Source organism: Malania oleifera, chromosome 7 (assembly GCF_029873635.1).
Source record: "Malania oleifera isolate guangnan ecotype guangnan chromosome 7, ASM2987363v1, whole genome shotgun sequence".
In the NCBI taxonomy this organism is placed as follows: Eukaryota; Viridiplantae; Streptophyta; class Magnoliopsida; order Santalales; family Ximeniaceae; genus Malania; species Malania oleifera.
In genome coordinates, this window is record NC_080423.1 from 105041031 (window position 1) to 105058008 (window position 16978).

At 38.2% G+C, this 16978-nt stretch overlaps 1 protein-coding gene across 2 annotated transcripts in view; it reads left to right on the forward strand.

The window, feature by feature from the left end:
• Positions 1-630: 630 nt before the first annotated feature.
• LOC131159475 (probable UDP-N-acetylglucosamine--peptide N-acetylglucosaminyltransferase SPINDLY) overlaps positions 631-16978 on the forward strand; it is a 33072-nt gene continuing 16724 nt past the window's right edge. Inside the window, exons 1-7 of one of the 2 annotated variants that reach the window (XM_058114414.1) lie at positions 654-980; positions 2294-2367; positions 2446-2510; positions 3139-3231; positions 3311-3412; positions 3524-3691; positions 3779-3867. In XM_058114414.1, coding sequence (XP_057970397.1) covers positions 781-980; positions 2294-2367; positions 2446-2510; positions 3139-3231; positions 3311-3412; positions 3524-3691; positions 3779-3867 — 791 coding nt within the window. In that variant the 5' untranslated portion in view covers positions 654-780. Of the gene's footprint in view, positions 981-2293; positions 2511-3138; positions 3232-3310; positions 3413-3523; positions 3692-3778; positions 3868-16978 lie in introns of both variants that reach the window. The other variant, XM_058114413.1, reaches the window with a different exon arrangement.

Genomic DNA, 16978 nt, shown 5'->3' on the forward strand with positions numbered 1-16978 from the left:
TTTTTGGTCACCTTTTCTTCATTTTTTTAGAGTGCGGGCTAGCTGTAGCGCATTTGTTGGATGCTTTGGAATCTATGCTTAGATATAATATAAATTTATATTAAAATTTGTCCACATTCACATCTGCATCTGAAATTATTTTTATTTTGAGTATCTAAATTATATTTAACATTAAAAAATTATTATCAAAGTAATTTATATTTTTTAAAATAAATTTTTATTTAAATCATTTTACAGAAAATTTTTGATACCTTGTTTGGTAAATTGTTTGAGTGATTATAAGTTCAATGATGATCATAATCTTCTCATCTTTAGCAAAAAATTGTTTTTAGAAACTTATAAAAAATATCATCTTATTTTTAATTGTTTAATATTTATATTTGGATAATAAAATGTAAAAAAAGAAATTCTGGAGTTTTTTATGTGAATGCTAAAATATTTAAAAATAATGCTTTGCTTAATTATTAATTTTCAAAATAAATAGTGAAAAATATTTTACACAGCAATCTGAATTTTAAGATTTTCATTGTAGTAGTAGTAAATAGGATTGTATGAATAGTTTTTATAAAAAAATGTAATATAGAAAATCCTTATTTAAATAAACCTAGTTTAATAATTATGGTTGGGTTCAACACTTCAACCCCTTCCTCCCTCTCTCTCTCTCTCTCTTTCTTTAAAAGACCAAAAACCAAACGTCGTCGTTTGAATCAGTTTTTATCCTGTTCACCGATCAGCAATCACTCCTCTTCGACCTCTTCCCTCGTCTGTCCCAGCTGCGAAATGTCAGAACTGCCGGAACGGCCACCGCCCGCCGCCGCCCACCGACGCCCACTCCCTATAAAACTCGAGCCTTCTACCACCGACGAACCTTCGAGCAGGCCGCAGCCCCTCAAGGTCGTCGTTTTAGCTGATCTCAACGTCGATCCTCCTGAAATCGACGACGACGATACCGTCCACGTCCCTGCCCCTGATATCGCCAGGTTTCGCCCCTGTTATTGCTTTAACTGTTATTCTTCATCTTTGCTTTTTCTATTTGATTGTTTGTTTCTCTGATGGGAATGATTGGTGCAGTATTTGATTTTGCTGAGAAAATTGAGGAGAAGAATGGAAAATGAAAATTTCAATGACAATCGCTACGAGTTTTTGCGCTATTAAAAATTTGATTGCACTTAAGTCAACTGAGCTAAATTGTTGTGTTGGGCTCAGCAAGGGGGCGGAGCTTTAGGTTTCTCCCGTCCTAATTATTCAAAATTTAAAGATTGAGAATTCTAATTTGTTTTGCGCTCCTGCATTTTTGGAGAACTGCTGTGAAAGTTTTTCGCGAAAAAATGTAAAAATTTGGCTAGTGAGGAAATACTCTGGAAGCTAGAATTCAGTTTTGATTTTTTCATATCCAGTTTTCCGAAACGAATTAGAAAATTTCCATTCTGTTTTCCAGTTTTTCAACATTTGCATAAGAAAATCTGAGAACATATTTCTAATGTATTTTCATGTTCTCCCTATGAAGGCTGGGAAACTGGGAAGCAAGTTTGCATTTCAGAAGTTCTTCAAAAAATTTTGGCATTAGAAAATGAAAACTATTATCCTTAAGTAAACAGGCCCAAATGATTTAGCGTGGTAAATTCCCAAGTGTGCAAGGAAATTTTTGGAAGTTTTTTCCCCAAGAAACATATGAAGTTTTCATGTGAAAGGATATCTGACTGAATAGCAGACAGCATAATTTTTTTCCAAAATTACTTCAAATCGTCCATTGAATTAGTGACCTTTATGCTACCATTGGTTGTGAGAAAAAGAAGGGAAAACAAAAAGCTATTTATTTTTGTTTGCCACCCCCGGGGGAAGGGTTGGGCGTAAATGGAGATTTCAACATAACATGCCAACTCATGGCATTAATTTTGGTTAATTGGAAATATTTTCTTTCTTGTCTTTCATAAGATCATTTTTCTATTTATTTTTTTCTTGCTTCTTGCCAAAGAAACATTGAAGAAAAGAACCCTGAACACGTTGATGGGAGTTTTTGCTGGAGGCTAAAATTAAATGCATGCTGCAGAGACAGAATTGCTTGAAATAAAGTGACTAAAGCAACTGATAGCGGATGCTAAAAACAACTCAAAAGAAACATTGAAGAGAAGAACCCTGAACACATTGATGGGAATTTTTGCCGGAGGCTAAAATTAAATGCATGCTGCAGAGACAGAATTGCTAGAAATAAAGTGACTAAAGCAACTGATAGCGGATGCTAAGAACAACTCAAATGTGCATTGTGACTTAATGTACTCATTTTATTTTGCAGGTTGATTAATGATGAGAGCAGTCAAGACAAAAGTACTCTGATGAGCAAAGAGACTGATACAGCAGAAGGAGAAGGTAAACGCTTAAACAAATTGGGGAAGTGCCGTTCAAGGATTAGTAAGGTAGAGGGTCTTGACTGTGGAGCTGATGCAGATGCTGATCAGCATTGTCAAGGGGCTCCAGCAACTCGCGAGGAGAAAGTCAGCAGCCTTAAAACTGTAAGTTTCCTTCTTAGTCATTCAAAAAATTTCCTCACCTTTTTATATTTTTTCTCCACCTTTCCAGTCATGAGTTTTACGGGTTCAGGACCTAGTTAGCTTCTTTCCTCTTCTGTAAGTTATTGAGTAAATTTAAAACCTCCTTAACTAAATTTCATGAGATACAACAACCTATTGTCTTCCTCTGTTTGACAATTTTCCTCTTTGGTTCAGCCCCTGTGTTTTTTTGGGGATTGCAATTGCCTTACCTTGCAATCCCTTCCTTTAGCCTCTGGTGGAGGGAAATGCACGATGATTTCTTTGTTCATCTTAGTCTTATCCCTGTGAAGTTCTTGGCTCCATGGCCTCATTTAATATGGTTGATTTTAAAGTTAGGGTACATGTTTTTGATGCATGTGGCAGTGGGAGTTTTGCTCGTAATGACAAAAAATTTCCTTCTTTTGGTATTCTTCTTTGAGTGTTTTAGTGGCCCAAAAAAAAAAGAAAAAACTTGTCTGGCTCTAGTTATCAGCCATTTTTGAAATTTTGACATAAATTATCATGGAATCAATGTACTAATTAATCTGTGGGCATTATTTGAGAATTCTGCTTCATTTTATACATGACGTAAACAAGTGCATGCGTGCAGGGTTTGGTACATATTGCGAGGAAGATGCCAAAAAATGCCCATGCTCATTTTATACTTGGCTTAATGTATCAGAGATTGTGCCAACCACAGAAGGTAAGCTAACTTATTCCTTTTGTTGTGGCTGGAATGCATGCTGTCACATCTACTTACTCCTCTTATAAGTTAATTTTAGGCTGTTTTAGCATATGAGAAAGCAGAAGAGATCTTACTTCGCTCTGATGAAGAGATTGACAGGCCAGAGCTGCTTTCATTAGTTCATATTCACCACGCACAGGTGCTTTGGTTCTTATTAGCTACTTATATACAGACAGTGCATCCTATATTCTTTTAGTTGCATACTTGCAATGGTTGCCGATCCAGATCACATGTTTCATCATTTGTGTAGTGCCTTCTGCTAGGAAGTTCAGGGGACTATGGTTCAGATAAAGAACTTGGATCTGAAGAGCTAGAGGAAATACTCTCTAAATTGAAGGAGTCAATGCAAGAAGATGTTAGACAGGCAGCTGTATGGAACACTTTAGGCTTAATACTTCTTAGAACTGGCCGTCCACAGGTATGATTACCTTCTTTTTCTTGTTCTTATCATAGGAGTTATGTTCTCTTTTCACTGTCTAATATGGACCTTGTGATGTTTTTCTAGAGCGCCACTTCAGTTTTGTCATCTTTGTTGGTTCTTGCTCCAAACAACTTGGATTGTCTTGGAAACCTTGGGATTGCTTACCTTCAAAGGTACAAGTTTATTATTATCTCCTTTCCGTCTAGTTATCTTTGGAAGATTCTGGGAAACGAAAACAATAGGCAAATGTCATAAGTGGGTAATTGAAAATGAAAACTGTTAAGGCTTGATATGGTCCATAGTCAAACAACTTTTAGGTAAAATGGTAATCTAACATGGTAACAGAGCCATGGTTGCCATGAGGTCTTGGGTTCTAACGTTATTGCTCATGTTTATTATAAGTTTGTTAAAAAGTTCTCTCTTTCCAATAATGGGTGTTATTCAGTGTTTGTTTCTCTCCACATGCAATTGGGATGCATGTGTAGGGGAGTATTAGGGCTTGATGTACACAGTTGGTCCACAGCTAGCTTAAGATTCCAGGTAAAGTGGTAATCTAACAAGAAGCAATTTAGATAAGTTTGAGAAGTGTTTCAAGAATGTTACAAGATGCACATAGAAAGCATTTATTAAAGCTTGATATGTGTAGAAATCCCGAAGATTATTAGAAATTCCGAGAATAAAGGGTCAATAATACGAGAGATTGTATAGGGATTTATTGGGCAGATTTTATGCATTTATTTTAGGCAGATCTTTCCTTGTTAATATGTGGTTGTATTATGTAGAGAGTTTGGGTTGTACAAAAATTATTTAAGAATTACAGAAATTATTCATTCTGATTGCATGGTATCAGAGCTAAAAGATTAAACTTAGCTATCAATGGCGGAAACTGCCGGCCAAGCAGAGGTTCGATGATCTTTGAATCTCACGAGGGGGAGAACGAAGCCATCTCCACCATGGGCTCAACAGGATTCGACATCTTGTCCTTCCAGCGCACGGTGGAGAAGATGAATGGCAAGAAGTACCGAGAATGGGCACAATCGTTCAAACTTGTGATCGATGGCAAGGGAAAGTTGGGATTTCTTACTAGCGAGACTCGGAGACCTACCCAACCGAAGCTTTTGCCCTTCGGAAATGGAAATCAGAGAACTCCATGGTCATGGCGTGGCTAGTAAACTCCATGAAGTCGTCGATCGGGAGGACCTATCTCTTCCTACCATCGGCGAAGGAAGTTTGGGATGTCGTCCGTGAGACCTACTCCGACGTCGAGAACTCGTCCCAATTCTTCTAGCTTAAGACGAGACTGTGGCGGATGAAACAGGGAAAAAGGGTTGTTACGAATTATTATATGGAGATGATTGCTCTTTGGCAGGAACTCGATCTGAGTTTCGAAGAAGAGTGGGAATGCTCGAGAGATAGTGTTCGATATAAAAAAAACGCCTCGAAAATGAACGGGTGTTTGAGTTTCTTGCTGGTTTAAATCGGACCCTTGATGATGTCCGTGGAAGAATTCTGGGTCGTCGTCCCTTACCATCAACACACGAATAGTTCTCTACCTTTCAGACTTCGGGTTATTCTTCCACAAATAGTTCTTCAGGTTCTTTAGCCCAAAGAGGTAATTTTTTGCAAGCCTTGAGTATAAATTCTAGATCCAAAACTCCTCGGATTATTGATTCTGGTGTTTCTTACCACATGACCGATGCCTATCATCTTTTCTGATCATATTCACCCTGTGCTGGAAATTTGAAAGTTAAAATTGCAGATGGATCACTTTCGTCTGTCACAAGCAAAGGGAATATCCGACTCTTTGACTCCATCACACTGGAGTCCATTCTTCATGTTCCTAATTTATCCTGCGACTTACTATTTATTAGCCAGTTAACTAAAAATTCCAATTGTTCTGCTATATTTCTTCCCTCGCATTGTGTTTATCAGGACCTATCATCGGGGAAGACGATTGGCAATGCTAAGGAGTATGAGGGAGTCTACTACTTTGAGGAGGCTATTGTGAATGAACAATGTCAAATTGCTAGTTGTGATTCTGCGTTTGTTCCTAAGGATAGTAATATTTTGTTATGGCATTTTAGAATGGGTCATCCCAATTTCCAATATTTGAGACAATTATTTCCTTCCATTTGTTCGAATAAAATATCATTTAATTTTCAATGTGAGATTTGTGAAATTGCAAAACACCACCGTACTTCTTTCCCAAAGTCCAAATACAAACCAACCTCACCGTTTACTAAGATTCACAGTGATGTATGGGGCCCATCTAACACTCTCAATCATACCCACACAAATGGTTTGTTACTTTCATTGATGATCACACTTGTATTTGTTGGGTATACTTGTTGAAAAATAAAACTGAAGTGCGTTCTGTGTTTATCAATTTTCATTCCATGATTCAAACACAATTTCACAAAAAAATTCAAATTATGCGTACAGATAATGACACTGAATATTTTAATTGTATTCTGGGAAATTATTTACAAGAACATGGAATAATACATCAAAGTTCATGTGTCGACACACCCCAACAAAATGGGGTTGCCGAACGAAAAAACAGACATATCCTTGAAGTAGCTCGTGCATTGTTGTTTACTACCAATATGCCAAAAATTTTTTTTTGGGGGGGGGGGGGGGTATGCCATTCTCACAGCTACATATCTCATTAATAGAATGCCTAGTTGAGTTCTCTCTTTTGCTTCACCTCTTAAAAAATTCCAAGAATTTTTTCCAAACTCCCGTCTTAGCTCAAATCTCTCTCTCAAAGTGTTTGGTTGTACTGCTTTTGCCCATATACGTCATCAACATAAACTGAATCCACACGCCCTCAAGTGTGTCTTTCTTGGCTATTCTCCTACCTAAAAAGGGTACAAATGTTATGATCCTGCAACAAAAAGGGTATTCGTTAGTCTCGATGTTACTTTCTTTGAAACTATTCCTTACTTCCAAAAGCCCTCGTTTCAGGGGGAGACTTTGGGTAGTAAAGAAGCTCAAGTTTTGGATTTCAATACCTTTATTACTGCAACTGAACCTGTCCTAAACACTGAGCCTGTCATTGCACAACATTGAGCTTGTCTTGAAAAATGCTTCTAACCTGCCAAATATAGAAGAAAACTTGAATTTAGGGGGAGATGCAGGAAAACAATATAACAAGGAGATACTTGTCTACTCAAGAAAGCCAAAATTAAAGGACACAGAGAATCTCATACCTGAAGCACCAAAAGAGTTGGAATTGGTGATAGATCCAAGCAACCATGAGTCTTCATCTACTCCTGATCAGGTAATGTCTTCAAGTAATCTTGAGTCCTCCTTTGATAAACCTGCACAGGATGATCTCAATTTACCCATTGCTCTCAGAAAACAAACTTGGTCATGTACTCTCCATCCCATTTCCAAATTCATGTCTTACAATACTTTGTCTACAAGGTGTCATGTTTTTACCTCTAATCTTGACAATTTAAAAATTCCAAAGAATATTCAGGAAGCCCTTGAGATCCCTGAATGGAGAGAGGCAGTTATGGAGGAAATGTGTGTCTTGAAAAAAAAAAGGAACGTGGGATGTGATAAATCTACCAAGGGGAAAGAAACCAGTGGGCTGCAAATGGGTGTTTATTGTGAAACACAAAGTTGATGGGACAATGGAACAGTACAAAGCCCGCTTTGTTGCAAAAGGGTTTACTCAAACCTATGACATTGACTACATAGAGACCTTTGCACCTGTGGCAAAACTGAATACCGTCCGAGTTCTCCTAGCCTTGGCTGCCTACCTATATTGGCCATTCCAACAACTTGACATCAATAATACTTTTCTGAATGGCGAATTAGAAGAAGTCTTACGATACCACCAGGATTTTGTAAAAGGGGTGAAGAAAACAGAGTATGCAAACTCAAAAAGTCCCTGTATGGACTCAAATAGTCTCCAAGAGCCTGGTTTGATAGATTTACAGAGGTGATTAGGAGCCAAGGATATCGGCAAGGACAATCTGACCATACTATGTTCTTCTGACAGTCTGAAGATGGGAAGAATACAATTCTGATTGTATATGTCGATGACATCATCATAACTGGAGATAACATAGCAGAGATGGACAGGTTGAAGAAAGTCTTGGCCACTGAGTTTGAGGTAAAAGATTTGGGACAAATGCAGTATTTTTGGGGATGGAAGTTGCTAGATCAAAGAAGGGAATTAGTGTGTCTCAAAGGAAGTATGTCCTAGACCTCCTAACTGAAACCGACATGCTTGGGTGCAAACCAAGCGATACCCCCATTGAAGTAGGAAAAAGAAGAGAAGACATTGGAAAACCTGTTGAACGAGAAAGGTGTCAGGGATTAGTTGGCAAACTAGTTTACTTATCACACACTAGACCTGACATCGCATTTGTAGTGAGTGTGGTGAGTCAACACGTGCATTCGCGGAGGGAAGGTCATCTAGAAGCAATGTACAGGATTCTTAGATATCTCAAGGGATCTCCGGGCAAAGGACTATTCTTCAAAAAATGTGAAAGCAAAGAAGTAGAAGTCTTTACATATGTCGATTGGGCAGGATCAACAGAAGATAGAAGATCCACTTCCGGGTACTGCACCTTTGTATGGGAAAACTTGGTTACTTGGAGAAGCAAAAAACAGAACGTTGTGGCCAGAAGTAGTGCTGAAGCAGAGTTTTGAGCAGTGGCGCAAGGGATATGTGAAGGACTGTGGTTACTAAAGCTCTTGGAGGAGTTACATGTCACGGTAAAGTATCCTATCAAACTCTACCGTGATAACAAAGCAGCCATTAACATCTCTCTCAATCGAGTCCAGCATGACAGAACCAAACATGTAGAAGTGAACAAACACTTTATTAAGGAAAAAGTTGAAGAAGGAACCATTTGCATGACTTATGTCCTTACCAAAGAACAAACCACCGACATTTTCACCAAAGGACTACCTTGACAAAGTTTTGATGATTTCACATACAAGTTGGATATGATAAACATTTATGATCCAACTTGAGGGGGAGTGTAGAAATCCCAATGATTATTAGAAATTCCAAGAATAAAGGGTCAATAATACGAGAGATTGTATAGGGATTTATTGGGCAGATTTTATGCATTTATTTAGGCAATTCTTTCCTTGTTAATATGCGGTTGTATTATATATAGAGTGTTGGGGTTGTACAAAAATTATTTAAGAAATACAGAAATTGTTCATTCTGATTTCAATATGCATTGTTGGTCACAACCGAACAACTTAAGCTTTTAGGTGAAGTGGTAATCTAACATCATTTATGGACATTATGTGACAAGTAGGAACTATGGAATACACTATTTAAAAATTTATAAAAATTTTAAAGAAACACACACCATTTTCTTCTATGCGTGTTGCTAATGTGATATCCAGTCTCGGATCTAGTCAGCATCCCTGAGAGGGTCTGCTTGTCAGAATGCATGCAAAGTGAATAGGTGTCTCCGTAATCTGAGCTCTGGGAAGCCCTCTAATGCTTAAGTCAACAAAGCTCAAGGTAATAAGGGGAAGGATTTTTAGGATTGGGATGGCATTCCTCTCTTTAGGTGATGTACTCGTTGTTTATGGTTGAAGGGTAACATTACAAATCTGAATGTTGATGACAAATTTTTTTTCGATCGGTAGAAAAAGAATATATTAAAGGGGCATCAAGGGGATGCTGATGACAAATAACAGTTGATCAACGATGACTGCCTCATTGCTATTTTGGCTCCACATTATCCAAAAAGCTTAGTGCTTGTTTGGCCAAGGTTATGAATATAGAAAAGGTTTCTATATTTGGAAATGTGGGATACAAAGACTACACAAAATTCGCCTTTTGTTTGGTGTTTTCAAGAAAACCTTTTTAAAAATGTATTTGACAAAACCCATAGAAATACAGGTTTTTAGGAAAGGATTTTAAGGTGTTTCTTGTGTTTTCAAACATAGTTTTCTTTGCACAATGAAAACACGGGTTTTAGGGTCTGACAATTTTTTAGCAATAATAGTAGTAATAATTATTATTGTTGAAAAACAAGGTAAAATGGAAGACCTCACTTCAATGGTAGGTCTCTCACTCTATTTATAATATCTGTCAAGTACTATATCTATTACCATAATACCGTTACTAACTCGCACTTACTAACATAACTCTAACACACAATAATAATGCTAATGACTAAATAACCATTAACACTCTCCCTTAAGTTGGAGCATATATATCATATGCTACTAACTTGTTACAAATAAATTTCACACGAGCACCTCTGAAGGCTTTTGTGAGCAAATTAGCAGGCTAAAACTAAGGCTTCACATGAGTGGTCGTAATGAGCTTCTGTACAAGTTTCTCTCGAATAAAGTGGCAATCAACTTCAATATGCTTTGTTTGCTCATGGAAGACCGAGTTGGAGGCAATATGAATAACAACTCGATTATCGCAGTTCACACATCAACTCCATAGGCCGAGTATATGGAAAGCCTAGTTCTTTCAGCATGTTCTTCAACCAAACAAGTTTACATGTAGTCCATGCCATGACTCTCTACTTTGACTCAGCACTTCACCTTGCCACTATAGTTTATTTCTTACTTTTCCAAGACACCAAGTTGGTACCGACAAAGATACAATACTTAGTTGTGGTTCTTTGCTCGGAAGGCAACTCTACCCCCTCTGCATCTATATATCCTTGAATGTAAGTGTGACTCCAATCCTGATAGAAGAGACCTCTGCTTGGTGCACCTTTGAGATATCTCAAAATGCGAATTACTACATCCTAGCTACTTGCTCTTGGTGAATCGAGAAATTGACTCACAACACTTGTTGAGAAGGATATATATGGTTGAGTGACTATGAGAGAATTCAACTTTGCAAAAAGTCTTCGATGCCATCCTGGGTTAGACAACAAATCACCTATATTTGGCACTAACTTACTATTGAGATCCATGGGCGTATCAACGAATTTGGATCCGAACTCCCCATCTCATCTAAAAGATCATGAACATACTTCCTTTGTAAAAGACAGTTCCCATATAAGATCTTGATACTTCAGACCTAAAAAGTACTTCAATTGTAACGACCTGCTCATTTTTCACATATATATATATATATATATTTTTTTTTTTTTCTCTTTTTATATCAATCAACATCAAACCAAATCCACACATCACACATACCAGCTCAGCAGGTCACAATCCACCTGGACCCGTGGGTACCAGGGATATAATAGAACATACAGCAAAAGCCTACGTAGCAGAAAATATAAAATCATATACGTCTCATCATAATGTGCATAACACATACCAGAGTTACTACTATCACTATCTCACAGTATATACATCTCAAAAATGGAATCTAGGGACAATTCCCACAAAACCTAACTGTCCCTACAAAAAACTTATCCTTCGCAGAGGGCAGATAAACAACACTACTTCTGCGGGGCTTTTCCCGCTTTCCTATCCGGAGCTCCTGAAAAGTTAATAAAATTTAGGGTTGATACACCTCTCAGTAAGGGAAATAAACTAATACTAGTGTGTGGCAACATGAGTAATTCGTGTTCAACATATATCATATACAACACATTTAGTACTGTTTCATCAAATCTGTGAAAACATATATATATATATATATCTCAACAAAGCAGAACATACTGCATTCTCATAATATATCTCAACTCATGTCATAATAATAATAACATAAAAATCATCCTGGTGGGCTAGCTGGCTGTTGTCATGTATTACCCCCACATGACTGGGTTGTGTGGCCCGAAGGTGGGACCTGACAATGGTTGGTCGACCACTGTCAAGTCGATAGTCTAGTCTATAGGTCCGATGGGTCTACCCAGACTGGTCCGTACACCAGGGGCGATAACAGCACACTTCTCGAAAATAACCACATCGACCATCCAATCTCACACCACTCCGTACAGTGGCGTTAACACAGATATCATGATCACGGGGATCATGGACACATAACAACGGTACCGTGCAAGTGCTAGCCTAAATCAAGCCAACCAGGTTCTGATATCATATACATATACTGAAACCGTGATACATAAATATCTCATTTCATTTATTTTCACATCAATCGTATCATTTCACATATATACATGTATCATAAAAAAAATCATCGGCCCGTATGCCGGTATTTCTCATTTTAACATAGCTCGGCCTGTACGCCAGCAAATCACATAGTACAGCCCGTACGCTGGCAAACCACATAGCACGGCCTGTACACCAGCAAATCACATAGCACGGCCCGTACGCCGGCAAACATATCCACATATATATATATATATATATGTACAAAAACATCTCGGCCCGTACGCCGATTATCCCTCATAAAAATCCACATCATCCACATTCCTAGAAAATAGCATTACACAATATTTTTACTCATGTCACACAGTAGATTTTCCACATACTCAACATACGATCATTTTCACAGTATTTTGCAAATATAAAACATACGTATATATAAACATATACATTTTCCATAAATCAAATGATAACTATATATATTTATAAGCATTTTCCAAAACAGTACTAGCTTAGTTTATCCCCTTACTTGATTCCTGGAAAGCTCCTAATAAAATTGCCCCGCACCCGCAGGGTTCCTAACTCAACACCCTGAAAATGAAAAATCTCAGAATTAAAGTTCAGTATTTCGAAACATACAATATTTTCCTCAACTACCAAAAACTCAAATATTGGGTAGAAAGTTTTCACCCAAAAGCATTCAAGTTTAACACCTGAGGGGTTTCCTGTCCAATACTCCGAAACTGAAAACCTCCAGTATTAAACTTCAGTATTTTCATGCGCACAACATTTCTTCTAACTAGCGCAAGACCAAATATGATTTAAAAAGCCTTACCTCAACTTTGGGATGATTTCCAACTAGCTTTCTCCCACGATCCGCTCCAGCAGATTTGGAGAGAACTCCGTCAGGAACGTCGTGGTGACTTCGGATTGTTGATCTGATGACTGGTGGGGCCGAAAATGTAGAGAGAAGGGAAAGAGAACCGTAGAGAGAGAGAGAGGAGAGAGAGATTTCTAAAAAAAATGATATTTCTCCCGGATTTTCGTATATATATAAAACAGGATTTTGTCGACGAGCCCGACCTTCGTCGATGAGTCCTTCACAAATTTCGTCGACGAGACCCTGTATTCGTCGACGAAATTCAGGCTACCCCAGAACCTCTCTCGGTATTTTCTCGTCGACGAGGCCCTATGTTTGTTAATAAAGTCTACGGCTTCCTTCCGTTTCCGGTTTCCATTTCCCTTTCCTTATTAATTAAATTTCATTTTTAAATTCAGGTCGTTACATCAATGGTCCCAAGTCATAGGTTTGAAAGTTACTTTGTAGGAAAAGCTTTAGGTCTTGAATGCCTCGATCATCATCACTAGTGATCACGATGTCATCCACATACACAATAAGCAAATATTGTCAGACAGAGGCCAAACTCAAGTACTACAACACTAAATTAGCCCAACCATGCTCTGGGAGATTGTTTTAATCTACGCACACACTGAGCTTGACTCCCTTGAGCAACAAACTCGGGCAATTGCTCCATTTAGACCAGATTACCATGTAGGAAAACATTCTTCACATCTAATTGACGTTGAAGCCAATGACAAGTAGTGGCTGAAGAGATGAACAAACATACCGAGACAAGTTTAGTGACCGGAGAGAATGTGTCTGAATAATCCAAATGGCACTCCTGAGTAGATCCTTTAGCAATAAGGCTGGCCTTCAAACGAGCCACAAAACCATCAGGATTGACTTTCACATTGTACACCCAACGACAATCAACCACAGACTTATTAGGAGGAAGAGATACCAAATCCCAAGTGTCATTACCATGTAGTGTACGCATCTCTTCAACCACTGCAATCCTCCACCTTGAATGGGATAGGGCTTCAGAAATAGATTTTGGAAGAGCAACAGAAGATATGGTACTAACAAAACAGTATACAAGGGTGACAAGAAATCATAACAAACAAAATTAGAGATTGGATGTTGGTACAAGTGCATTTACCTTTCCGAACAACTATGGGAGGATCAACATCATGGGAAATAAGATCATTGACTAGGGAACTAGAGGCGGTGTAATAAAAGCTGGAAGTGGCTCTCCTCCCTTGAGTTGTCATGTGTATACTTGCAAATTGGGATGATCCAAGCAAAGGGAAGACTCAAACTTAATGAAGATGTAGGAGGGTTGGGCACAAATAATAGGTTGGGATTTGGAAGGCAAGGCAGAAGAAGGGACTCATCAAGTTCAATAGAGCTCAAAGAATCAGAATGGTATAGTGTAGACTGAAAAAAAGTGACATTAGCAGAGACAAAGAATTGATGTAAAGTAGGCTATAACTTCAATATTCCGTTTGAGTATAGAAATAGCCCCGAAAAATACATTTGATAGCATGAGGATCCAACTTATCCATTCCTGGAGTTAATTGATGGACAAAGGTCAAAGGACACACTATCGAATATACGAGGAGGAAGGGAGAATAAAGGAGCCTTTGGGAAGATAATTGAATATGATATTTTATCACCAAGGATAGAGGATGACATTTTTGTTGATGGGGGAGCAAACTGTGAGCACAACATCACTCCAAAAAACTTTGGGGACATTCATTTGATACAATAGGGTACAAGTGACTACAAGAATATGTCTATTTTTTGTCCTGAAACTCCATTTTGTTGTGGAGTGTGGGCAAAATAAGACTGACAGATCATACTAGAATTAGTCATATAGGTAGTGAATTGGGTACTAAAGTACTGTAGCATTATCACTACAAAGTAACCTGGCTAGTATATCAAATTGAGTCTTTATTTGAGAATAGAAGGCACAAAATACATTAAGCAACTTAGAACTATCTTTCATTAAATATAACCAAGTCATCCTGGAGTATTCATCAAGAAATGTAACAAAGTACCATAACCCCAACTTTGACATCACACAACTAAGACCCCAAATTATTGGAATGGACTAGCATGAAAGGACTAACCACCTGTTTGTTGACCTAGCAAGCAAAGGGAAGACAATGATGTTTTCCCAATTAACAAGACTCTCACTCAAGATTAACTCAATGTAGGAACTTGCTGTTTCAACTTGTCCAAGGATGGATGATCAAGGTGACAATGGATTTGAAGTGGTGTAGCTGCGGTTGTACAGGCGATGGGAGGAGAAAGCCACTTAAAGTAGTAAAACCCACGAGCCTCACATCATGTGTCCATTGTCTTTCTCATCTTCATATCCTCAATAACCACATAATCAGGAAAGAAAGTGACAGAACAATTTAGTGGCTTTGTAAGCTTTTTAACTGACATGAAATTGAAATGAGATTTAGAAATGTATAGAACATAAAAAAGAGAGATGGAAGGAGTAGGATTTACTGCTCCTATCCCCGTAACTGCAATAGTGGACCCATCAGCAAGGGTAACCTGGGGTAGATTTTTAGTACCAGAGGGCAGAAATGACATTGTTTGCACTTGTTATATGGTCAATAGTAGCAGAATCGATAACCCAAGGATTAGTGGGAAAGATACCAGAGGACATACAAATTGTAGGATTAACTTTTTGGGCAAGAGATGCAATGTGATAAGATGCTTGTTGAGACGATTAATACTGTAGAAACCTTGAATAGTCCTCCTCTGATGTAGTCACAGTATGCAGTTCACTCAAACTAGTGACAAACGAGGGAACCATACTTTTGGGATTTGTAGACTCCATCCCAACACTCACAAACTTAGACTAATGATAACAAGAATGATTGCTGGAACAATTGAAACAACCACGATCAAGGTGACCCACCATGAACGAGTCACAAATAATCAGTACAAGGCTGCCACAACACCAAGAAACTCAGACACAGCCTGAAGAAATCAACACACAGCATTGGAACGAGTGGAGAGGTGAAGTTGGTGAACCACCGAACTACCATGGACAAATCACCAACAAACTTGCAGAAAACAGCCTCACAGAAAACAGCTATGAACACTACCACTGCTCCAAGAGACTCACCAATGGCCTTTACTAACTCCGAACAACAACTAACAGATTACCACCAGTGCATGGTCAAAACAAAGATTGGATCTTTGACCAAAACACATGCCCAGTAGCTTGATATTTGGCAATGGAAGGAATTAAAACATTGAATAAAAAACACAACAACTCAATAACCATTGACAAACAGCGTCATGAAACATCAAAAAACCATTCCTTGGGTACCACACATGAGCAATTTAAAAAGGTGAGATCTTTGGACAAAAAACATAACGAAAAACTCCATTAATATGTTTATAGAGGGATGTGGGCACTGCTGGATGAATTCAGGCCGAAAACATCCCCGAAAGTGGCTTCATGCACCGGAACGTGGGGTTGGCCCTGGCAACCTTCAACCAGCACGTGAGGGCACATGGGGCATTGCCTGGAGATGGGGTTTCAGTGGGGAAGGGGGGCAGATTGGCAGTGTCTGGTTGGGTGACTATGGTGTTATTTCTGCAAAATCTGTAATAGGTTTTTTGTTCCTGAGCTGGCAGTGTCCCCCAGGAAATTTCCAGCGACTGGTCTGACTTCTGGCCGCTGCTGTCTGTTTTCTAGGGCTGTAGTTTTGCTGAAATTCTTCTATGATGGTAGACATGCAGCAGATTTAGGGTTTTAGGCTCCAGTTTTGGTGGTGGTTGTAACAATTAGGGTTTAAGTTTCAAAATCATGCTCTGATACCATGTTGAATAATTGGGTAAAATGGAAGACCTGACTTCAATGATAAGTCTTAATAACCTTACTAACTCACACTTACTAGCATAACTCTTAACACATGATAAAATTGCTAAATGACTAAAGAACCATCAACAATTATTATTAACATTATTATTTTATTAACAAATTTCCACTTGGATCAGCCTTAACTACATGTTATTCCACTATTTTCATTTTCAGAAACAATTTTGAAATCAGCTTACCTAGCACATTTTTTAGTTTAGAAGTACGTGATATCATGTTTTTTCATTTTTGAAAATATCAATATGGAAACTCATTTTTGGATCCTTAGCCAAACAGGCCCTCAAGGTCTTATGAATTGGCTCACAAATGCATTTCAAAATAGCCAACACTTCCTTTCATGTTTACCCCCATATTACATATAAAGAGAGAGACAATTTTGAACTTGAATAACAAAAAAGTGCAGAAAGACTAGCTGGGAAAAAGAAGTGTAGTGCATTGTACGCAACACAAAAACATAAGTCATAAGACTTGAACCTAGTACACCCTGGATCAAAAAATGCAATACCATAGTCTATGC